The sequence below is a fragment of the Gorilla gorilla genome, chromosome 7 (assembly GCF_029281585.2).
Source record: "Gorilla gorilla gorilla isolate KB3781 chromosome 7, NHGRI_mGorGor1-v2.1_pri, whole genome shotgun sequence".
In the NCBI taxonomy this organism is placed as follows: Eukaryota; Metazoa; Chordata; class Mammalia; order Primates; family Hominidae; genus Gorilla; species Gorilla gorilla.
The window spans coordinates 54530312-54555676 of NC_073231.2; the positions used below are offsets into that span (position 1 = coordinate 54530312).

The window sequence follows — 25365 nt, forward strand, 5'->3', positions numbered from 1 at the left end:
AGCCACCCATTTTGTGAGTCTTCACCACATTTATTCAATAAATCATTTTTGCTCTTCTTTTCTTCAAAATTATCGGAGTTGGCTACTATTGTTTGCAACCAACAACCTTGACTAATACAGACACATGAAATTTGTCTCTGTGAGAAAACCTCATAGAGGGCAAGTGTTTGAGCTGTATGTTGAAGAATACTGCAAATACTGGCAATATGGTACAAGAGCATTCCAAGATAAGAGAATTGCCTGAGAAAAGGCATTGAGGTGGGAAATTTATTCATTCATCCATTCATTATTTTATTTTGTATTTATTGATTTTCCACTCTAGATAAAGTACTGTTCTAGATACTGTGGATACAGTGATGGACAAGATGCAGTAGTAGTTGAAGTATGGGGCAGAGAGAGATGGGGTAAGTAGAAAGGGTTAAAATTACAATAATATTACAGAAATGAAGTTGGCAAGGCTTTGTAACTGATTGGATGTGGGCAGTGAGGATGGTTGGGGAGTTTTGCACCCAACTGAACAGGATGGTACTGTTGTCATTAACACAAGGAGATCAGAGGAATAAAGTTGGGCAGGGAGGGTGATCATTTCCATTGTAGACTTAGTGAGCTTGAGATTTAAAGGGGCACTGTGGTACAGAAATCTAGCAGGCAGTCAGAAATTAGTGACTGAACTTTGGGAAAAAGAATAGAGATTTTGAAGTCATGTTCACAGAGGTAAGAGATTGTGAAGCAGTGGGGAGGATGGTCATGGTGGGGGGATATGTGTGTGTCTCTGTGTGTGTGTGGATGTAATGTAGACTGACAAAACAAGGGGCTTCAGCACTGGCCTTTGGAGAACATCTGAATTTAGGAGTCCAGAGAGATCCAAATATGTATACGAAGAAATATAATACAATATGCAGAAAGGAAGGCACCTTAAGAGAAGTACAGATGGTCCTATAGGACTTCATAAGAGAGAGATTTCTTCCAGCTGAGGAGTTCAGGAAAGGCTTCACTAAGGATATGACATTTAAGCTGGGTCAAATTTTATTCATGCATGTGCAAACTTTTTATTTCTATTTCTTCGTGAACTTTCATCACTCCTACATTTATTATAGGTCTGAACAGTGTGATCTCACTGTTGGAGTGAAGGAGGGTCAACTGAGGATTCTTTGGCAGGTGAAACACTCCATAGGTTATGAAAAATAATTCTTCCAGTTATCTCTTTTATGTGACTGGAACTTGTCTATAGTAAAAGTAATTTGTTTCTTGTGGCTTTGTTTCAGAATTTTTTTTAGATATTTTATGTAAAAAAAATAAATCTTCTACTTGTAAAGTATTCCTTTCATTTAAATTGTATTATTTTTTGTTTGCCTTATGGTTTATCTGTTCCCTTGTGTGTACTACAGTTTTACTTGTGGAGAGGCTTGTAGTCTGTGTGGTTTATCATAATTGCCAGCAGGTACATTGCAATTATTTTATTTTGTCTGCTGGGGTTGGATAGATTGCTTTAATCAAGGAAACAGACACCAAAAGTTGAGTTTCAAGACATATTGTTGCCAACAAAGTGTATAGGCATGATTGGTAACATTCATGTCCCTTACAATAGGCTCAATCTGAATTAAAGAATCCACGTATAGAAAGTGTCAAGGAAAATAATAAGTGAACCAACTTGGTGAAGGACCCCTTTTTTCTTGGTCAACTCAAAATATTTGAAATAAAAAGAAAAAGTAAGTGTCAGAATATCTGAAAAGTTTTTTCAAGGCTTTCTGGAAAAACAGTAGAGGGAAAAAGTATGATAGGAACTGTGATGAGAAGTATCACAGGCTCTGGCACCTGTAGCAAAGGAAAATCATGGTCATGCTGTGAGAATGCGAGCACTGGGAGACTGGAGGGGCTGTGCCTTCCAAGCCAGTGTGGTGACCTGCCTCCGCAGGGGTCTCATTCCAGAGCTCAGATAAGAGTGGTGGGCCAAAGAAGTGAACTCTCAAAGAACATATTTGGCCCTTCCTTTCTACGTCTCCTGGGGTGGGCCAGGGGAATGGTCTGTGGTAAAATATTCCTAACATAAAATTTACCATTTCAGTCCTTTAGAAGTGTTCGATTCAATGGCATTAAGTACAATCACAGTGTTGTACAACCTTCACCACTATTTCCAGCACTTTTTCATCACTCCACATGGAAACTTTATACCCATTAAACACTAACTCTTATTTGTCTCTTTCTCTAACCTCTAGTAACTCTATTCTACTTTCTGTTTCTATGAGTTTGACTTGGGCCCAAGTTGATCCTCCCACCTCATCCCCCGGAGTAGCTGGGTCCACCGGGCGTGCCACCACAACCAGCTGATTTCTGTACTTTTCATAAAGACGAGGTTTCACCATGTTGCCTAAAACTCCTGGGCTCAAGCAATCCACTGGCCTTGGCCTCGGCCTCTTAAAGTGCTGGTGATTACAGGTGTGAGCCACTGCGCCCAGCCCAATGCCATCTTCTTAAAGCAGGCTTCCCTGACCTCTGTATCCCACTTTCTAATACACTTCCCTGTTTTATTTTTCTTCATGGCACCTAACACTAGCTTGTTATGTCATATTATGTCATGTCATGCACAGTCATGTGCCGCATAACCACGTTCCAGCCAGCAATGAACCACATACACCATAGTGGTCCCATAAGATTTAATGGACCTGAAAAATTTCTGTCTCCTAGTGATGTTGTAGCCGTCTGGACGTCATAGTGCAACACATTACTCATGTGTTTACAATGACGCCAGTGTAAACAAACCTACTGTGCTGCCAGTCGTATTAAAGTACACCACACACAATTATGTACAGTTCATATTTTATATTTACATAAATGACTATGTTACTGCTCTATGTATTTGCTATACTCTACTTTTCACCATTATTTTAGAGTATATTTCTTGTACTTATTAAAAAAAAGTCAACTGTGAAACAGCCTCAGGCCAGTCCTTTGAGAGGTGAGGAGGTATTCCAGAAGAAGGCATTTTTATCTTAGATGATAATAGCTCCATGAGTATTATTGCCCCTGAGGAACTTCCAGTGGGACAAGATGTGGAGGTGGAAGACAGTGATGTTGATAATCCCAACCCTGGGTAGGCCTAGGCTAATGTGTGTGTTAGTGTCTTAGATTTTAACAAAAAACTATAAAAAGTTAAAAATATACATATGTTTTAATAGGAAAAAGCTTTGTAGAATAAATATAAAGGAAGAATATTTTTGTATAGTTACATAATGTGTGTTTTAAGCTGATAGTTACTATGAAAGAGTCAAAACATTTTTAAAACTTTATGTCTATAACGCAAAAGAGTTACAGTAAGCTAAGTTTAATTTATTATTGAAGAAATAATTTTTTAAATAAATTGAGTGTAGCCTATGTGTACAGTATTTATAAAGTCTACAGTAGTGTACAGTAATATTCTAGGCCTTCACATTCACTTACCACTCACTCACTGACTCACCCAGAGCAACTTCCAGTCCTGCAAGCTCTATTCGTGATGTGTCCTACACAGGAGCATCATTTTAAAAATCTTTAATGCAATATTTTTACTTTACCTTTTTTATGTTTAGATATATTTAGATACATAAATACCATTGTGTTACAATTGCCGACAGTATTCAGTATAATATGCTTTACAGGTTTGGAGCCTAGCTGCAATGGGCTATCCCATGTAGCCTAGGCATGTGGTAGGCTATACTTTCTAGGTTAGTTATACTAACCTATGACAGTCGCACAATGACAAAATCATCTAAGGCCACTTCTGAGAATGTATTCCTGTCATTAAGCAATGCATGACTGCATTTATTTGTTTATTTCCACTCTCCTCCATTAAAATTTTAACATCATTAAGGCAGGGGCCAGTCTCCATCTCATCTCTAGTGCCTACCAGAGTGCCTAACAGATAGTAGTCATTCAATAAATATTTGGTGAATAAACAAATGAATGAAAAATTGATTTGAAATTAAAATAAATCAAAGACTTTTCAAAAATTTTGATTAAAACCCTGTGTATTAATTTCCTAGGGCTTCTGCAACAAAGTACCACAAAGTGGTTGGTTTAAAACAAGAGAAATTTATGATCTCACAGTTATGGAGGTCAGAAGTCCAAAATCAAGGTGTCAACAGGGTTGATTCTTGCCAGCACCTCTGAGGGAGAATCTGTTCCATGCCTCTCTCCTTGCTTCTGGTGATGGCAGACAATACTTGCCATCCTTGACTCATAGATGCAGCAATCCAGCCTCTGGTGTCATCTTCACGTGGTATTCTCCCTGTGTCTATGCCTTCACATTGCTGTCTTCTCATGAGGACATCTGTCATAATGTGTTAGGGGATTATTCTGTCTTCACATCATTGTCTTTTTTTTTTTTTTGGAGATGGGATTTTGCTCTTATTGCCCAGGCTGGAGTGCAATGGCACGATCTTGGCTCACCGCAACCTCCACCTTGCAGGTTCAAGTGATTCTTCCGCCTCCGCGTCCTGAGTAGCTGAGATTGCAGGCATGCACCACCACGTCCAGCTAATTTTGTATTTTTAGTAGAGATGGGGTTTCTCCATGTTGGTCAGGCTGGTCTCGAACTCCTGACCTCAAGTGATCTGCCTGCCCAGGCCTCCCAAAGTGCTGGGATGACAGGCATGAGCCACCACCCCCGGTCATCATTGTCTTCTTATAAGGACATCTTCATAGTGCATCCTAATCCTGTGATCTTATCTTAATTTAACTCATTACATCTGCAATGACCCTTTTTCCAAATAAGTTCACATTCTGAGGAACTGGAGGTTAGGATCTCAACATATATATTTTTTGGCGGGGTGGTGGGGCAACCATAATTCAACCCATTGATGCAAGACAGGTGAGCCTCAAAATTGGGACTTAGCCTAGGAGGGTTTTTGGCTTCACCCAGGAAAGAATACAAGGGTAAGCCAGTGGTGTTAAACAGCAACTTTTAGTGAAGTGGCAGTGTACAGAAGCAGAGGTACTGCTCTTTGCAGAGCAGGGCCACCCTGTAGGCAGTGTGCTCAGAGAAGCAGCTCAAGGGCAGTTTTGCAGTCATATTTATACCCACTTTTAATTATATGCAAATTAAAAGGTGTGCTTTGTAGAAATTTCTAGGAAAAGAATGACAACATACAGGTCATCAGGTCATTGCCATGGAAAGGGGCAGTAACTTCTGAGCATTGGCATGGCAATGGTAAACTAACATGGCACACTGGTGGGCATGTCTCATGGAATGCAGCTTCACCCCAGCCCTATTTTAGCTAGTCTTCAATTAGGTCCCATGTCCGAGCCCCACCTCCAGAGTTTAGTCCTGCCTCCTACCTCATCATTAAAACACACTATAACCAATTGGCTTCAAAGATCTTAAATATTTCGTTATTTAAACTACTTTTTTTTTTTTTTTTTTTTTTTTTAGATGGAGTCTTGCTCTTATTGCCCAGGCTGGAGTTCAGTGGCACAATCTCGGCTTACTGCAACCTCCACCTCCTGGGTTCAGGCAGTTCTCCTGCCTCAGCCTCCCTAGTAGCTGGGACTACAGGTGTGTGCCACTATGCCCAGCTAATTTTTTTTTTTTTTTAAGTTGAGAGGGGGTTTCACCATGTTGGCCATGCTGGTCTCGATCTCCTGACCTCGTGATCCGCCCACCTTCGCCTCCCAAACTGCTGGGATTACAGGCATGAGCCACTGCACCTGGCCCTATTTAAACTACTTTTAAGCAGATATTTAGACAGAGGGGGCACTGGAATTAAGAGTGTAGAAAATGTAAATAATACAGGTGCTTTCTTTAAATCTGTCACTATTTTATATAAAAATTATAATTAAGTTCAGAGATATTTGTTAGTGCAAAAAATTGTTTAGTAATTGATTTTTAGCTTCACTATAAAAGATTTTTCTGTTTTAAGTAAGATTTATTCTGTTCAATATTTTATGTTGTTATTGTATGGGGTGTGAGGTAAAAGGCCCTTTGTTCTTTACATTCTTCTTCAGAGATAGCAGGGAAACTGAGGGGTGTTTTTAAAAACAGAAAGTCAACTTCAGACAGGCATTCACTTCAATATTTATAACTAGCAACTAAAATTTGTGATTCCATATTGCTAGTCCTCCCACATCCCTTAATTAAACAGATGGATTTTCTACTGTGCCTTAAAAAAAACTAAATTGATTAGTTGTTGTTGTTATTGTGTTGTTTAACCTCAAGTGTAGAAATGAATTTAGAAGAATTGACGCTTTGTGAAACATCTCCTGCTCCAATTCAGATACACAGAATTAACATGATTATATTAGTGTCCTAAGGCTGCTATAACAAATGACCATCAACTGGGTAAATTACAACAACAGAAATGTATTCTCCCACAGTTCTGGAGGTCAGAAGTTTAAAATGGAGGTGTTGGCAGGGCCAGGCTCCCTCTGAATGCTCTAGAAGAGAATCTGATCATGCCTCTTTCCTAGCTTCTGGTGGTTACTGGCAGTCCTTGGTGTTCCATGGCTTGTATAGTTACCACTTGAGTCTCCATCTCTGTTTTCACATGACTTTCTTCCCTGCATGTATGAGTGCCTCCAAATCTCCCTCCTTTTATAAGGGCACCATCATTGGATATAGGGTCCACCCTTATCCTGCATGATCCTATCTTAACATGGTTGCATCTACAAAGACCCTATTTCCAAATAAGGTGACACATACCAGGAGTTAGGACTTCTTCATGTCTTTTGCAGGACACAACTCGGCATAATATGATTATTTTTGTTTTTTGAATGAAAAGCATAATGCATGTACATAGCTTTTAGAGTTCAATGTTGATGATGTCATAATAAACCTAGCAGCATCCTGTCCCATCCCTATGCATTATCAATTTTTGCTCTGCTATGGCAAGAATATATACTGCTTTTAGTTGTTTCTTACAAGGATTTAGTTTCATATTATTAAATCACATGTCAGCCGGGCACGGTGGCTCACACCTGTAATCCTGGCGCTTTGGGAGGCTGAGGTGGGCGGATTACCTGAGGTCAGGAGTTCAAGATCAGCCTGGCCAACATGGTGAAACCCTGTCTCCACTAAAAATACAAAACATTAGCAGGGCATGGTGGCAGGCGCCTGTAGCCCCAGCTACTTGGGAGGCTGAGGCAGGAGAATTGCTTGAACCCAGGAGGTGGAGGTTGCAGTGAGCTGAGACCATGCTGTTGCACTCCAGCCTGGGCAACAAGAGCAAAACTCCATCTCAAAAAAAAAAAAAATGTGTATATATATATATATATATATATATATATATATATCTCATATCTCTATTTTTTATGTTATCTATTAATATTCTACTGTGTAAGATGAAAATTTGGCTCTCTAATATCGCCCAAGGAGACACACACCTTTCATCCCCTTCCACCTCTCAATATATTTAGCTATAACACCATATTTTTGCTAAATCAATATTCAGTGATTATATTGTTGTGAATATGTAATGAATAGCTTATTTATAAACTAGCCATGTAATGTATGATGATTAAATTTCTTTTACAGCTTGTTTTTCTCAGTGTTATTAATTGAAGTTTATAGGCTTAATTTTCTATGTCGTCATAATAAATGTATTCCCAAACTCTCTGCCAGAGCTTCTCTCACTGGGTTTAGCTACTACAGGTCACTTATTAGTTCCATTTTCTTCCCAGAGCTTCCATCCTCCTGCTCACATGTGGCCTTGTTGCTGTCTCGGTCTTCTCTGGTGCTGTGACTCAGGGACTATCACTTAGGACTTCCTTCCCCTCTCCCCTCTGTTGACGCCCCTGTTTGCTTGATTGTTGTATTTCCCTTTCGTGATATCCTTCCTCCTCTTTCTAGAGTACATTACCTAATAGCTTCCTGAGAAAAGGTGCAGTGGGAGCTACATACTGGAGTTCTTCAGTGTCTGAAAATTATCTTTATTCTGCTTTCACACTAAATTGATAGTATGGCCAGGTATACAGATTCCTAGATGGAAAACCATGTTTCTTCAGAATTTCGAAGGCTTTCATTACCTTTTAGCTCCAAATTTGCTGTTTAGATGATCTTTGCTATGCTGATTCATGGTCCTTTGTATGTGGCCTGTTTTTACGTATACTCCCTGGAAGATGTTTAAATTCTTAATTTTGTCCCCATTATTCTAAAATTTCACAACGCTATCCCTTGGTGTCTATCTTTTCTCTGTCCATTATTCTAAGCACAGACTTGGCAATCTCCATCTGGAAATGTGCCTTCCAGTTCTGCTAAATGTTCTTAAATTATTTCCTCCCTATGATTTTCTCAATTCTCTCTTTCTGAAATCATTATCATTTGGACATTTAGCCCCCTGGACTGGGACTTTAATTTTAATGTCTTTTCTCACATTATCTGTATCTTTAATTTTTTGTTTTACTTTTGGGAAGATATATTTAGCTTTATCATCTAACCCATTCATTAAATATTTAGTTTTTTGCTATTATAGTTTTATTTTAAAAGAACTATTTTGTTGCATATCATTCTGCCCTTATACCTTATAATTTCTTATCTCTCTAAGAATATTACTGGTTTTTTTGAAGGGATTTCTCTGTATTGTTTCTGTTTTCCCTTGTTTCTTTTTTCTGTTCATTTCTATCATCTCTCATGCTACAGGATTTTTCAAAATTCTGATAATGCTTGATTGTTCTTTCATGTTTAAGAATGAGATGCTGTTTACAAGCTCCCTGTGCATGGGTGGGGTTTACTTTAGAATTATATGTGGACCCATTTATTTGGTCGGAGGACTCCCAACTGACAGCACCAGCAAAACTTCCATTTTTTTGAAAGAGGAATCTTCCAGGCTCTTGCCTGGAGGATATAAACTTGGCTGTCACCAAGTATGCAGACTCTCACTTATGCCACCTCTTTGCATATGGTACTCTCACCTCACCCTCAGCTCTGCCTGGTGAATCCAAGTCCAGAGCCTGTTTGGGTCAGTCCATCCAATCTTCTGCTGAGGTGAAGAAGAGCAAGTTGCCTGTCTGCACAGCCTTGGAGAGGAGATCTGAGGTTCTGACCACTTGTTATAAAGAACTTCAGTGATCTTTTCTTTTTCAGCCCACCTGGATCCTTGCCTTGCAAGATGGGTGGGGTCTCTAAATTTCTGATACTTTCCTGTGTCTCCACAGCAGATATCAGCTGGATGTAGCCCTCTCCACTTGTAAGCTTGGGGTTTAGCTTTCTGTTTTGCTAAGACATGTATAACTTACTCATCACCTTCAGTTTCCAAAACATGAACTTCTTATCAGTTTTCATTTCTCCTTCTTTTCTCTTTGTCCTGAAATAATGCTTTATTTTCTTCTTTCAGTGTCATTTAGGAGAGTTTGAGGAGGAAACAGACAAATACATGTATACAATCTGCTGTGTTTAGCTAGAAATCTTCTGACTGGTTATTCATTAGTGTACTACTATAGAAGTGCTTGTTGATTAGTGTTGGACTACTAAATAGTCTAGGGAACTAACCCTCAAGTGAAATTTTTTCTTCAATTACTCTTTTATTGTATTGTGTGTTTATCATCACATTATAGACATTTTATTTTTACTCACAGTTTATATATTTAATAAATAACTGGCTTTTTTTTTTGAGACAGGGGCTTGCTCTGTTGCCCAAGCTGGAGTGCAGCGGCACAATCACAGCTCACTGCAACCTCAACTTTCGGGACTCAAGTGATGCTCCCACCTCAGCCTCCCAAGTAGCTGGAACTCCAGGCACATGCCACCACACCTGGCTAATCTTTGTATTTTCTTTGTAGAGACAGGGTTTCACCATGTTGCCTAGGCTATGAATAAGTTTTGTTATAAAATAATATAGGTTTATCTTAGAAAATTTGGCAAACATAATTGATTAGGATAACATTTTAAAAGAAAAGGAAAAACTGCAATCCCACCACTTCTAACATTTTGGCCTATAACCTTGGAGACTGCTTTTGGGGTTATATAGAGCTTAGTTTATAAGATTCATCAGGTAAATAAATTGAATTAGTCATTTAAAATCTTCCTACAATAAAAAGTGCAGGTCGAGATAGTTTTACTAGTGAACCCTATCAGATATCTGTGGAAGAAGTAATTCCACTTTTGTACACCAACACTTTCAGAAAAATAGAACTGTAATGAAACCTTTCCAGCTCATTTTATGAGGCAAATATTGACCCGACACCAAAGCCAGATAAAAACAGTACCAAACAAAACTATAAATCAGTAGGAGCAGAGCAGACTTTTATTTGTAATGTTCTAACCTACTAGGGAATGCCTGAAGGACTGGTCTCCACTTTGCCTAACTCAGATCTCAAGCAGGGAGAAGCAGTGGCTGCTGCTTGGGAAAGTTGCAGGGAGACTGGCCCGTAGACACCTGGGGTAAGACATTATGGGTAGAGATATATAATAGACCACCAAAGGCCTCAAGGAGAAACTCATTTGGAAAATAAGACATTAAAAAGCAGCTGTGTATACAGAGAAATTTAAAAAGCCACACAATGGCCCGAGCAAGATGCATGCTCATACAAGAACTTGTAAGGTCTTAAGCTTTCTCCTTAAGCTGATCCTAAGGCTTAGAACCATGGGCCACCTAATTAGTGAAAAACTTCCCTGGCACAGGGCCAGTGTGCAAAGACTGGAGGAGGTATCTGTTTTCTCAACTGCCCAATTTTCAGCAATAACAACAAAACTCCCACAAGACATATTTCAAAAGCCCAGAAAAACGTGTCCCTCTCAAAAAGAAAATAAAGTAGCAGTTACCTTCCCTGAAAAAACACAGACATTAGACTTACTAGACAAATACTTTAAAATAGCTGTCCTTAATATGCTGAAAGAGCTAAGGGAAAATATGGACAGAGAACTAAGTGAAATCAGGAAAACAATATGTAAACAAAATTAATCATTGGCAAAGAGATAGAAATTATAAACTGGAACCAAATTCTGAAGCTGAAAAATACAATAATCAAGTTGAAAAATCTATTAGAGGGGTTCTCCAGCAGACTTGAATAGGCAGAAGAAAGAATAAGTGAACTTGACTATAGGACATGTGAAATTACAAATTCTGAGAAACAGAAATAAAAAGGAGTAAAGAAAAGTGAACAGAGTTTAAGGAACATATGTGACACCATCAAGCAGACTAATGCATGCATTATGGTATTTACAGAAAGAGAAAAGGGAAAGAAGCGAGAGATTATTAGAAGGAACAATGGCAGAACACTCCCTGAATTTATAGAAATCATGTTTAGATATCTTAGATCAGCCAAATTCAAGTATGACAAACCCAAAAAGACCCAGACCAAGACATTATCACACTGTTGAAAAAAAAAGACAAGGAGAATTTTGAGAGCAATGAAAGAAAAGTAATTCTTTATATACGTGGGATTCTCAATGAGATTATTATTTAATTTCTCAGCAGAAACCTTGGAGCCAGAAGGCATCCAAGGCATGTGGTCCCCTATAACCTGTTGAGAAAAATATTTGCAACTGATTTACAGATAGTTCTGCATTTTATGGTGCAGACAGTGGACAGCTACAACACAATGGCCCCTCTCTGTGGTGGTTCTAGAGGCGGTGAAGAGAAATACTCCCAGTCAGCAGAACTTCGAGCTGCATACCTGGTTGTTCATTTTGTCTGGAAAGGGGAATAGCTACATGTGGAGGTCTATACTGATTCATGAGCAGTATCTGACTGCTTGGATAGATGGTTTGGACCTCGGAAGGAATATGATTAGAAAACTGGTGACAAGGAGGTCTGGGGAAGGAAAACATGTTGGAAAGATTAAATGGGCACATAATGTGAAGATATTTGTGTTTCATGCAAATACTTTCTAAATATTCAAGTCGGCTATTATATTTCAACCATGTAAAAGCCTCCTTTATAAGAATTTTGCAGTTTTTGATACTTTTTTCTTAGGTACTTTTCTTTTTGTTACAGAAAGTAATAGCATTTCTTTATTTAACTTTTGCTCCCTGTGATAGTTAATTTTATGTATCAACTTGGCTAAACTATGATGTTCAGTCATTTGGTCAAATACTAGTCTAGATGTTACTATGAAGATATTTGTGGGTGTGACTACCATTTATAATCCATTGGTTTTAAGCAGATTACTCTCCATGGAGTGGGTGGACCTCATCCAAAGAGTTGAAAGCATTAAGAGCAAAGACTTAGGTTTCCTGAGGATGACTCAGGTCTGCATCAAGACTCCAATGTAGAAACCCTGTGTGAGTTTTCAGCCTGTGGTTCTGCTGTGCAGATTTCAGACTCAAGACTGCAATTTCAACTCTTACTTGAATTTCCAGCCTGCTGGCCTGCCCTACAGATTTCAGACTTGCCAGCCTTCACAAAAACATAAGCCAATTCCTTAAAATAACTCTCTCTCCCTCTCTCTATATGTACATCCTATGGGTTGTGTTTCTCTGAATAACCTGATTAATGTGCTGTAAAGAACACTGTAAAGAGCTGAAAAACTCTGGTCTTGAGATACTGTGTGGTATGGTGGAAAACGCATGGCTATGAAATCATAGACCAGAGTTCACTGGGACAAATGACTTATGGTCTTGTAATCTGATTCCTCATCTGTAGAATCAGGATAAAATTACCTGACTTACGTGGCTATTGTGTTGGGTAAAGTTAAACATTGTAAGTAGAATGCCTGTCATGGTTCTTGGTTCACAGGTGCACAATAGTAACCAACTATGTTGAAGGGGGATACATTTTTTAGTTATCTACTTAGTGCTTTGAGTGTCATTAAATGATTTAATCAACCTGAGTCTCTTAGACGTTATTAAATGTAATATAGTTATTTTATTTCCACACAGTAACATCACACCAATATCACCTCCTGGATGGTTAGATTTACACAGAATTCAAACATTATTTGAGGTTAGTTCTTGCCACTTATCTGTGTAAGGTCTAGGGCAAGCGTGTTTCCATGAGCCTATTCTCAACTCAGGTACTAATAATTACCTCATGAGGTTTTTGTGAGAAGTAAACGTGATAACGTAGGAAAACTTGCTCAGTATAATCCCAAGCATATGGTAGATGCTCAATACATCTACTAGAAGTTGTGGGAGTAATTTGGATTTCAAAGATGAGTTGGATCAGCTGTACTAAAGGGGAGCTTACATCATCTAATGAAGACAAAATCCACAAGACCACGTTGGAGGTTATAGTTCTTTTAATAGTAGAAAGCAGACAGGTAGAAAAATATCCACGTAGGAGGTATAAAGTTTTAGCAAGAGAAAAGAAACATGCCATGGGAAGATGATAAAAGGTCTACTTTTGCTCATTTACCGGATTATGTGCATTTGGTACGTGATCTCATCATCAGTGGAAGTTATGCAGTGCTTTCAAAGGCCTTCCACCTTGTCAGTGGCTAGTCATCTCAAATCAGTAGAAGGGTGGATGCCCTAAGAACTGAACCAAAGCAATAATTTTGCCAGCAGGGGAGAGGTTGTTCAGGCTGAAATCCCAAAGGCTGGAATGCATTAGAAACAATCAGTTGATGCTGAAAGCTTTGACCGTTTAGTGAGAAATGTGACAAAATGAACACTCAAATTACATATCTAGCTTACAAAACAGGTCAAGAGCTCTTTATCTTTTCTCGCTTTCGAAAAATCGAAAGTCAACAAACAATACTTGGTAGAGGGGCATGCAGTCTACTTTTTCCCTTTGTCTTCTCAGTATCATCCTTTCTCATTCTTTTCACCCATGCTCTCACTTCTTTCTCAGTCTTGGTTTTTTCCCTTTGTCTCTGGGTCCCCCTCTCACTTCCGAATCCTCGGCTCCCCTCTCCGCCCCTCGGGCTCGGGATGGCCCCGGGGCCGCATCTGCCAGGGGAGCACTGGAGCCTGGCCCCACCGAGGGACTGGCAGTGACGTAGCCAGGAGGACGGTGCTCGCGCGGCCCGCTGACGTCACTGCCGCAGCGGTCTCTAGCGAAACCCATGAATGGGAATTCAAGGAGGGAAAAGCCAGCAGTGACCCCGCGGTTAGGGCTGAGGACGGCGAGTGCGCCGCGTGCTTTGGGTTTCTGGGGTCGGCAGGCCGGAACGGCGCCTCTAGCGCGGGACGAGCACACCCCATAGCCTAGGCGCGCTGGAACGCACGAATTTAGCGCTCGGGGGGATGCCCCGAAATGGTAGGGCCTCGTGCGCACGCGCCTTGGCTGGCGAGGAGCTAGGGAAGGGAGTTACGGCGGGGCGTGAAGGGAACTGCGGATGAGATAGATGGGGGAAAACGTTTGTCGGGAGGCGACTCCAAGAGAGCTCCAGGGTGCAGAACACAAGGAAGGCTACTGTCGCCCTCGGCCGCTTGCCAGTCTCCCTGGGGGCTGCGGCGGAGCGGGGCGCTGGGCCTGCGGCGCGGCGTCGTGACGTCACGGTGGCGGCAGCCGTGGTTGGCGCAAGGTCCGCGGCTGCAAAGTGTGAATTACGCCGGGCTCGCGCCGGCGGCGGAGTGAAGTCAGGCTCCGGGGGAGGGGAGGAGCAGGACTCTGGCGGCGGCGGCGGCCCGAGCTGGTCGCTGCTCCTGAGTCCCGCGCGCCCTGGGTCTGGCCGCTGGCTCTAGCTGTCTTTTCTTGCACTGCTTTGCTCCGTTCGTGCTGCGCTCGAACTCTGCAGTCCGGGTACCTGCTCCTCTCGGCCGAGGAGCCCCAGGGCGGCGGGGTTCCCTCTCCGACTTTGCCTGTGCTGACCCCGCTTGCACCCCGTCCCCGCTCGCCTGGAGCGAGGCGCGCGCCGGTCCTGGTAATTGGCGCCGCGGCCGCCGCAGAGCCTTCCCGCCGGCGGCCTGAGCGGAGGGCTGGGGTTGGGGAGGCGTGAGCGCGGCTTCCCGGCCCGGGGTCGGTCCCCGCCCGCCCTGCCCCCGTCTCGGCCCGGAGCCCCCGAGCCGCGGCCCCCTCCCAGTGCAGGGGCCGGCGGCCGCGGCAGGGCGGGCGCCGCGCGGAGGCAGGGCGGGCGTATTCAATGGAAGTATGTTACCAGCTGCCGGTACTGCCCCTGGACAGGCCGGTCCCCCAGCACGTCCTCAGCCGCCGAGGAGCCATCAGCTTCAGCTCCAGCTCCGCTCTCTTCGGCTGCCCCAATCCCCGGCAGCTCTCTCAGGTAATCGCCGCCGCCGGGCCCACACTTGAGGGCTTCTCTCTTTTGTTTCCCTCTGCCCACCCAGCTTCACCTCCTCTACAACCCCCAGCCCGCGCATTGTCCATTGTCTGGGGATTTCTAGGCTGGCCTTTCGATTGGAGAGCCTTTTCTTTGAATCTTCCTGGCTGTCCCCCCTCAGTTCTCCAGCCTCCCCAAAACCCCACCCTGGTGGGTTCCGGGATCCTCTCATCAGACCCTCCCCAGCCTCGTCACCCTCTGTGCCCAGCAGTTTAAGCCTCAGGAATGACCGCCCTCGTCTTTTTCGGTCTGGAAGTTGAGTCTTTATTCCTTAGTCGTGGCCCCAGAGTACACCTGTGCTCCCCCGCGTTGCAACATACCTGTCCCCCTTTCCATACACACAACTGTACGGGGTTCGCGCCTCTCCTCCCCAAGCTCCCGCGCGCCCCGCGGCGCTCGCCTGGTCCTGCGGTTCCCTCTGAACAATAGGCCTAGATGCCCCGTTGCTGTAGTCTCCCCGACTCCTTCGTTTCTGTGGCTGGGCTGTAGTGGGTATCAGAGGAACAAGTCTGCAAAGTTCATAGCCAGGAATCAGTTTTGTTTTTAATTTGATAAGGAGATTTTAGGAGAGAAACTACTGATGTGCACTCATGGGAAGACTTTGAGTGGTCCAATACCAGTTGCTCCTGAGCATTTCTGTTTTTTTCCTGTGGTGATGCCGTTGGCCCAATTCCTTAGGTTTGTCTAATTTTGATTGTCAGACTTAAAACAGAGAGGTAAAAAGAATTTTGTTTACATCTGAACTGAGTGCCCTCACTTTCTGCTGCCAGAAGTTATGGCTAATGATCACTTTTATTAATCAAATATATTTTTCCTATTGGTTAATACTATCTTTTATGGGAGTATATTTTCTCTCTCCAGTTATATTGTATCTTGAGCAAGGTGTGTGTGTGTGTGTGTGTGTGTGTGCAGGTAGTGTGGACAGCACCTGGTAGAAATTTTGCGTATAATAAGTGTCTAGTAAATATTTGTCATTTACTTCTTTGCCTAAAGTGTTTGTAGAAGGAGCAAGAGCCTATATTTGGGTCTCTCTCTGAATCCTTTTTATTTAAACTAAAACTTATTTCACAGCACAAGGTAGTATGCTAATGAAGTCAGAGCAGACTTGTGAAAATTACTATAATGTGTCATTTAGAATAATACTACATGGTTATTTATTTTGAAGGTTAGACCTGTGATCTGCCTTTTTAGTACCACTTAAAGCATGTTCAGATTCCAGAATTAATTTTGAGGAAATATTAATGCACTGCTGAAGAAGGTTTTTAATAGTAGTAAAGGTTTTTAATGGTAGTAACTTTTTTCACTTCTAAATATTATTTTACTTCCTCAGATCAGCAGGCACATGACTAGCAACTCATTTCCAGTTATATCTGAATAATAAAGGCAATCACTGATTATTTATACAATTATAAAACATGAATAAAGTTCTTGTGCTCTCTGAGAAGAAAATGAATGAGAAGGAAGATTCCAAGGGATTAAAATGAGGCTGATGCCAGGGGTTTTTCCTGATGTCTTAATTAATCCACAGAGACCAATTTTAAGCTCCACTTCTTGATTCATTTTTCCAGCCTTAGGTTTAAATGGGTAATGGAATTTTTAAAATATGATTGTGGCAGATGAAGCAAATATTGTAGAATTACACCATATTTTGCTAACCCTTACAACTTTTAAAAACATTTCTGAACCCCAAAGTGAAGTATACAGGAACTTCTTAAACTTTGGACAGAAATTTTCCTCAATTAACCCTTTTTTTTTCTATTAACATTGTGGTAAATGTAAACTTAGTGGATGCTGAGATGGACGTACTTATCATTATCAAGACTTTGCATATCATTTAATAATAAAGCATATGTTGATATTGATTTCTTTAGGCCTAGATGTGAATTTGTAATAGGAAAAAAAAAAAAAAGGAGACAGAAAACCTTGGAATCCTGCTCAGAACTTGTAAAATAAACATTTGGTTTAATCAAATGCTCTCTTTACCCTTAAATTTTTAGTTCCTAAGCCTGAAGGTACAGAAGTTATAAAAAGTTTAACTGGTTTTGTAATTTTAAGATACTTAGGAAAAAAAAAACCCTTTTTTTTAAAAAAAAAAAAGACATTAAGTTAAATAGTTACAGTTTTTGTACTTTAAAATATGCTTAAAAGTGGCAACCTTCCTTTTCATTTCCTTATTGTCACCATAGTATTGGATGGAGCCCAGCTCATAGTAGGTACTTAATAAATATTTGTTGAATGAATGAATAGGTAATGAAATTATCTCTGACTGAGCATCAGTTTTAAATATGAAAACAATATGGAGCATGAAGGTACAGCACAAATTCATTTATCCAAAACTTGGTTTGGAACTTGTAACTGCAGACCGTAACAATTCCAGGAATACACAGAAAAGACTGAGTGACCAAAATTAATTTGGAGATCGTCTCAAAGCCCGTGTGTTTTAGGCAAAGTTCTGACACAACTTGTTTTCCAAGTAGCAGCAAATTTGAAGTGGGGTGGGAGGCTGCCAGAGTCAGTTCACACTGACAGCAGCAAAGGTTGACAGCAGACACACCAAAAGCCAGGGATCAGAAGAAAAACTCTTAGAAGCCAGCAACTTTTACAAGCACCCTGGGACATTTAGTTGAGGGGCTTGAGTGTTGTATAACACAATAATTTTTAGTCAGAATAATGTTAATAGAGCCTGTTTTTAAAAGTTGAAAGATTCTTACTGTTTTTTTGTTTTTAAAAAGATTTCCATGCCAAAGAGTTTAAGTATTGATGCTGAAATGGACAAGCTTGAGTTACCTGGAAAATTCATTTATGTGGAACACCAGCTCTTCCAAGGATGCCAAGTAAATGAGGCATTAATTTTTTGTTTTAAACTAGGATGTATACTATTTCAGATGGTTAGTATGAGTTTTTTGAATTAGTGAATGATAAAGTAGATGAAGCCTGTTCCTTGTCGTTTTTGGATATCTATTGTTGATAGCTGAGTTTAAAGATTTGTCTTTCAGAATAGCATTCATATTTGGAAAAAAAATATTGTGAAGGCAGAAATTGTGTCTTGTTCACCATCATATCTGTGGTACTTTGCATAGGTAGGTTCTTGGTAGATGTGAAAGTTGAGTGAGTATATTGATGGGTATGCCAAAGCACTGCAGTTAGAATTATTCAGTCAGATTTTCTATGCACTGGAAGCAAATCTTATATGGGTTAGAAATTTGAGTTTTAATTTTTAGAAATCTATTGTTAATTTATATTGTTGCTAAGTTATCATTTGTCTTTTTTTTTTAAGAAATATTTCACAAATATATACTCATAGAATAGCTTCTTGTGAGTGAGGCTCCTTGTGTTATGCATTGAGAAAATGTAAAGAATTACAGGCTGAGCAGCCCTAGTCTGAAAATCCAAAATGCCCTCAAGTGGAAACTTTCTGAGTGCTGACACGGAGACAGCCTGCTATTATTTGTTGCTGTTGTTGAGCAGCTGATGCAGTTATTCTGGGGCTGCTACTGTGCTGCCTAGTTACCCTAAACACATTATTTTCTCACTGTATTAGTGGTATGTTGTATTGTTTACTGTTAAGTACATTTGTGTAAGTGTGAGAAATGATTGCTTATCACTAGCATATAAATTCAGAGTCAAATGATGGTGATGCCAAACAAGTACAGATCAACCACATGAGTGATGAGACGCCTTTGCTTTCTGGTGGGTCAGTGTACACAAACCTTGTTTCATGCACAAAATTATTTAAAAGAGTGTGTAAAATTACCTTCAGGCTATGTTTATAAGGTGTATACAAAATCTAAATGAACTTTGTGTTTAGACTTGGGTCCTATCTCCAAGGTATCTCATGATGTATACACAAATACTCCAAAATCCAAAAAAGTCTGATTGATATCCAAAACACTCCTGGTCCCAAGCATTTTGGATAGTGATACTCAGCCTGTAGTAATTTTTTGTTGCTGTTGTTGTTTTAATCGTTTGTAACACTGCCACCCTAACCAAGTTTTCCTTTGTATGCATACCCTTCCTTATACACAACCATTTTTCAACTACAGTCATTATTTCCATTCTCTCTTTAGCAGTGTTCTTAGTATATGACAAATTATCCAGGTCCTGTGAGTGCGAGAATAGTTCAAAGCCCCTTGGATAAAAGTTGGTTCCTCCTTCAGGAAGCTTGCAGAATTGTGATAGAGAAAATGGTATGATTATATGTGGTGTAATTATTATACTGGAGTTATCAAAGTGTTATGAGATGATAAGGCATGTATGCCTAAATTTCTGGTTTAAATCAGGGTTAGCCTTATGTAATCGTTGAGGCTTGCTTAGGCCAGGGACCGAAGGTGAAGCAGTTGTTTCTAGACAAATGGGTGAAATGTAGGGGGAGGAGGAAGGAGGATGGCCCACATGGATATGATCAGAGATGTCCAGTAGAACTTTCTGTGATGATGGAAATGTTTTTGCACTATCTGATGATAGTCACTAGCCTTATGTGGCTAGTGGGCACTTGAAATGTGGCTAGTATGACTGAAGAAATGAATTTTTACTTCAGTTTTATTTAAATAGCTACATATGGCTAGCAGCTTTTCAATTGGCAGAGCAGAGGTATTGTCAATAAACTAGAGTGAAGTCATGTTAATCTATGAGCAACACATTCTCTGAATGTTGAACATTTTTGTTTTTAGGTTTTTGTTGATGTATGCAAAACTTCATTTAATAAATACCTTCATGCATGCTTGATAGAGTCTTTAAAATCACTAGGTTGGGTCAAAAGGTAAGAACATCTTTTGAAATTCACAAAAGGATCTATCCTTTGATATTACCAAAATAGGTGATCCTGTCTGTTTCATCTCCAGTCATATATTATTAGACATTTTATAAACATTTTGCTACTATAGTAGATGCACTGTGGTACACTGAGTTTGTTTTAAATTGCAGTAAGCAAGAGTGTGCTTTCTGAAGTATTGCTTGTGCTATTTGTATTTGCTCTTTTGTGAAATTTTATTTGCATATCCCGTGCTTGTTTATAAGGGCTCTTGTGTACCCAACATCAGTATATAAATGTGCATTATTCCAAATCACTGTTAGCATAATAGTTGCCTCTTTGCAAACTTAGATACAGAAGCTGATACAGGGACTAGTGTGGCCAGTGAGTGGGATACCCCAAGGGAAGTGGTTATATTTATGAGACCTTCCTACCTGTGTATTCTCAAAACACCTGTTTTGTTGGGAACTTGGCTTCATTTCTGTTTTCAGAAATGCTTCATACTTTGATTTAAATTTAATACTACCATACTTTAGCTTTCACTTCTGAGCTAATATATGTTTATATTTCAGATACATGCTCAAACATAATATTAATGTAAATCCATAGTGTATTTGGAGTGGGAGTGTAGTTCTAACAGGGTGTTCAAATTGCTAGTTTATAGGTTGTCAGGAACACATTCAGTCTAGGAGATGTGATTTATATGCCGAGATTTTACTGCTTTGTTGCTATGCCTAGAGTTCCATCAGCTGTACATGCTGTCTACCCAGGAATTCCTTCTTAAACACCAAAGTCTGCAAGAGGTAAAATATTAAGCCCTTCACAGAAGTTAGGAAGAGAGGGAGCTCACTTTGGGTGGAAAGAGGGAGAGGTGCCCTTCATTCTCTTTGAGGCAATTTTCAACTCTTTTCTTCTTTTCTCTTCCCTCCTCTTCCTTCACTGTTGACCAGAGCAGTTATAGAGAATTGTGTTTTCTGAGGATGAGTGTAGGGGCAAGTTTGGGAAAAGAAGAGCTGAAGAAAGGGGGAGTGGACAAAACTTAGGTTCTGTCTCATTTTTGTCTAAGATCGTTAACAGTCATTTAACTGGATTAAAGACCTAGTAAATTTAGATGATGAAGAAGCCTTATTGCATGCAGGCCCTCTTAAGGAATTTGCTTTTCTTTGTTTTCTTAATTTTCTTTGTTTGACTTTATGGATCACATTTGTTTATGTGTTTATGTAAAATCTATTTCTGATTTTGTTAGAAGTCTCTTGACTAAAGATCTTTTCAGATCTAGACATTCTTAAATTCCCTGTGTTCACTACAAAAAACTCCAATTCATTTTGAATCTTCTAATTTAAAAATAATTCAAAACTTAAATTCTGGCTGTGAAGTTGCTTATCTTTTATGGTTAATTTGAATTGAGAGACAATTTTGACTTTATTCTCTTCCACATTTAAATGGCTTACTCTTGCCTAAAAGTAACATAGACTTTGTTGATATTTTTGTATTGTTGCCAAACATGCTTTTCAAAAGGTTATTCACAAATAAGTGATACTTTTGCATATATGCATTCAGGTGTAAGTGTTCATAGGATCAGCATATGAGGAGAGGAACAAAAACTGGATTTGTAGATGAGCCTTCTAAACTTGCAGGGCTTTATTTTGGCTGCTGGTAGGTTCCTTTTATAAGGGAAGGGACTGTGCCAATGATTGTATGGTTGACACTGAAGCATCTCCTGCTTATAATTTTCTTTGAGTAGCAATTTTGGAACACTGCTCCATGCCTCCACCTGCTGGTAGGGATGGCTTTTCATTTTCAGAAAGTGATGGCTAGAGGGAGATGGAGAAGACCAAGGCAAGTCAGGGTAGAATTTGGGGGAGAAAATTAGTTGTTAACTGGGTAACTAAATTTCAGCAAAGTCTGCTTTACTTATCAGGATTTTGAGTAGAACAAAGTGTAGTTCAGGACCATATAAAGTACTTGGCAAGTGGTTCTTAATAAAGATGCAGTAGTTTTGCTTTAGTAACAATTATAATTACAGCTGACCCTTGAACAATGCAGGCTGCAATTCCCCGTGCAGTCAAAAATCCACATATAACTTTTGACTCCTCAAAAACTTAACTATTAATAGCCTACTCTTGGTGAGAAGCCTTACTGATAACATAAACAGTTGATTAGCACAAATTTTGTGTATGTATTATATTCTGTCTTACAATAAAAAGCAAGCTAGAGAAAAGAAAATGTTATTAAGAATATCAGAAGTAAGAGTTTGCTATTCATTAAGGGGAGGTGGATCGTCGTAAAGGTCTTCATGAACCTCATCATCTTCATGTTGAGTAGGCTGAGGAGGAAGAGGAGGGATTGGTCTGTCTCAGGGGTGATGCTTTGCAAGTTTTCTTAAATTTTCATAAATCTTCACAAAATTTCTTAGTATATTTATTGAAAAAATCTGCTTGTAAGGGGACCTTTGCAGGTCAAACCCATGTTGAATTGTCAACTGTGTTTGTTTCTGTTTTTGGAGTAACTCCTATGTGGCAGATACTTTTAGTGTGGTGTTTTTTTGTTTTGTTTGAGACAGGGTCTTGTTCTGTCTCCCAGGCTAGAGTGCAATGGCAGTATCTCGGCTCATTGCAACCTCTGCATCCCGGCCTTAAATGACCCTCCTGAGTAACTGGGACTACAGGCATGCCCCACCATGCCTGGCTAATTTTTCTAGTTTTTGTAGAGATGGGGTTTTGCCATGTTGCCCATGCTGGTCTGGAACTCCAGGACTCAAGTGATCCGCCCACCTTGGCCTCCCAAAGTGCTGGGATTACAAGCATGAGCCACCGTGCCTGGCCCAGTTGGTGTTTTTGATCTTTACAAAAACTCTGTGAGATTAAGTAGTATTACTCTCATTTTTACCAAAGAATAAACTGAGTTTCCAGACATTAAATTGCTCAAGGTATTATATGAACTTCCAGAAAGGCCTGTTGTGCTCCAAGACCTTCACTTTTAATCTGGCCTGCCTAATCAGGGAAGATGAGTGGACTACAGTTAGAATTTTGAGTTTACAAATTATAAATTTTGTTGTCTTATGGATGTGGATTAGGAAAACACATTTGACTGATTATTTGATGTAATTATTTGAAGTAATAAGTTTCATTCTGATCTTTTCAAATCATATCTGGAGTATTTTGTTCTAAATGCCATGTTCTAGGAGGATATAACTCAGCTAAATTGTTCTCTGAAGATAATGAGCAGGTTGGTAAGGTGATTTGAAACCACTTCTCTGGAGAAAAAAAGTCTCAGATTTTAGCCAGCAGGGATAGAGATGGAGATGGAGAGTTGGTGAGAGGGGACAGAGCATTGCTGTCTTCCAGATTTAAAGGACTGCCATGTGAATAAAAGGAAAAAGAGGGTTAATATGTTATAGATTTCGATTGGTTGTATGTTGTTGATTGCTGTGCACTCTTCCTACTTTGTGTTAAGTGTTCTCTAATTTGGAGAAGATATAAGTTTAAAGCTGTCATTTGTCCAAGGTAACACAATTAAGTAGTGGAAATGGGTTAAACTCTAGGTCATGCTGACTCTAAAGCCTGTGTACTCTCTTCTACTTCCTTTTGCCACATGGGAAAAGGACGTTACCTCAGAGGGTAAAATAAGTACCAATAGCTAGGAACAGTAGGAAATAAGGAGATCTTGTGTTTAACCATGCTGGTAATCAAAGAAATGCATACTAAAAAATGTGATACTGGCTGGGCATGGTGGTTCATGCCTATAATCCCAACACTTGTGAGGCTTAGGTGGGAGGGTTGCTTGAATTCAGGAATTTGAGACCAGCCTAGGCAACACAGAGAGATCCTGTCTCTGCAAAAAAAATTTTAAAAATTAGCCAGGCATGGTGACACGTGCTTGTAGTCCCAGCTAAGCTGGAGGCTGTGGTGGGAGGATCTCTTGAGCCCAGGAGGTCATGGCTGCAGTGAGTTGTGATCGTGCTACTACACTGCAGCCAAAGTGAGTTCATAGCTTGAAGGTTACACGTACACAATGCTAGTAAGATTTTAAAAATTAATACTTAAATTAGTATTTTTGATAATTTGCTTTTGGGAATCTATTCCGAGGACATGACTAAAAATGTAGATAAAGGTTAATCTTCAAGTTTATTCGTCCCATTATTTATCACTGTGAAAAATTGAAAACATAATTTACAAATGATGAAGTAGATTGTAGTATTATGTAGTATAGTATTTTTCATTGTTTCTGTATTATGTTAGCACTTAAATGCCTTGAAAAATTTAAAGGATATATAAAAATATAGTTTACAAATGGCTCAATGGATTCTAGTATTATTTCTATATTGTATATCTACTAAAATGATTTGAAGAATTTAAAGAATCTTTAATCACATGGAAGAAATGCTAGCAACATAATTAAGTGAAGAAAAAACCCAGAGTATCTACAGATTATCTTAATTGTGTTTAAAAAACAAATAACAGAATACATACATATCTATATACCATGCATGCTTGCCAAAAAATAAAGAGAAAGCTAGATGTATCCCAAAATGCTAACTGAAGCTATCGCTGGGTGGTGAAATTATAAGTTATTTTTAACTTCTTTATAATTGTATGTAATTTTATTGATATTCTTGTATTAACATGAATCTCTTTTTTAACCAAATTAATTTAGGACTAATAAGTCAAGTGAGTTGTATTTGGACCCAGATCTTTGGCAAAGCTGTTCATAAAGGGTGGGCAGCTCATGAGTTTATAAATTCTCAACCAGTGACTGTTGAGACAGCAGCTTGAAAGGTATTTAGATAAGGATAGTCTCCAAGGGTTTGACTGATTTCTTCCACCTTCGTGATTCTGTGATTTTTTTTTTTTTTTTTGGTAAGTCATATATATGCATGACAGGTACACTTGCATAGCTCTGATTATTGTAAAGTAATTTTACTTTCCATGAGAGATCCTGGGAGGTAAAATTAAGTATAGTTATTGTTTTGAAGAAGAGCTATTTGATGACAGCTGGTGAAGAGATCTTCAACAATGGCAGTGGTGGAAGGAAGAGAGAAAGTTAGGAGTTAGGTCCTAGGGAGTGATTTGCTTTGGGAGGTAAAAAGTATTCCTACTGTTTTAGTTTGGAAAGACCAGGTAGATTGTGAAGCTAGGAACAAAAATGCAAATAGGAAGAAGAGGCAGGTTTGTTTTTCTTTCTTCTTTCAAAAACAAATGTGTGCATTTGTAGAGGGGGTTAGATAAGTTTACTTCGAATATGTAGAGTTCAAGTGTCTGAACATCCGGATGAGGATGTCCAGTAGAAAGGTTAGCACTGATGATATATTCTGACCTTTAGTGTAAGGGTTTTCAAACATTTTGCTGATACAGCCTTTCAAAGAACTTGAAAAACAAAAAAACTGTGTACCTTCTCCCACATCTGGAGTTTTTCATCTAAGTTTTAATATCTATAAATGATGTAATTTCTGGTAGTGTTGTTCAAATCACAATTTTAAATGTATA

At 39.7% G+C, this 25365-nt stretch overlaps 2 protein-coding genes across 3 annotated transcripts in view; one reads left to right on the forward strand and one right to left on the reverse strand.

The window, feature by feature from the left end:
* Positions 1 to 13128: 13128 nt before the first annotated feature.
* LOC134759086 (uncharacterized) lies at positions 13129 to 14240 on the reverse strand. Its single transcript, XM_063709247.1, has one exon. The coding sequence runs from the start codon at positions 14051 to 14053 to the stop codon at positions 13736 to 13738; it is 318 nt and encodes a 105-aa protein (XP_063565317.1). The 5' UTR covers positions 14054 to 14240; the 3' UTR covers positions 13129 to 13735.
* Positions 14241 to 14392: 152 nt separating this feature from the next.
* The window catches only part of PDE7A (phosphodiesterase 7A), a 125585-nt gene continuing 114612 nt past the window's right edge, over positions 14393 to 25365 (forward strand). Inside the window, exon 1 of one of the 2 annotated variants that reach the window (XM_019032462.4) lies at positions 14393 to 15072. In XM_019032462.4, coding sequence (XP_018888007.4) covers positions 14935 to 15072 — 138 coding nt within the window. In that variant the 5' untranslated portion in view covers positions 14393 to 14934. The remainder of the gene's footprint in view (positions 15073 to 25365) is intronic. The other variant, XM_063709244.1, reaches the window with a different exon arrangement.

Excerpts from the sequence above, each read along its gene's own strand:
- LOC134759086 (XM_063709247.1), bottom strand. The coding sequence starts at position 14,053 with ATGGGGTGTGCTCGTCCCGCGCTAGAGGCGCCGTTCCGGCCTGCCGAC.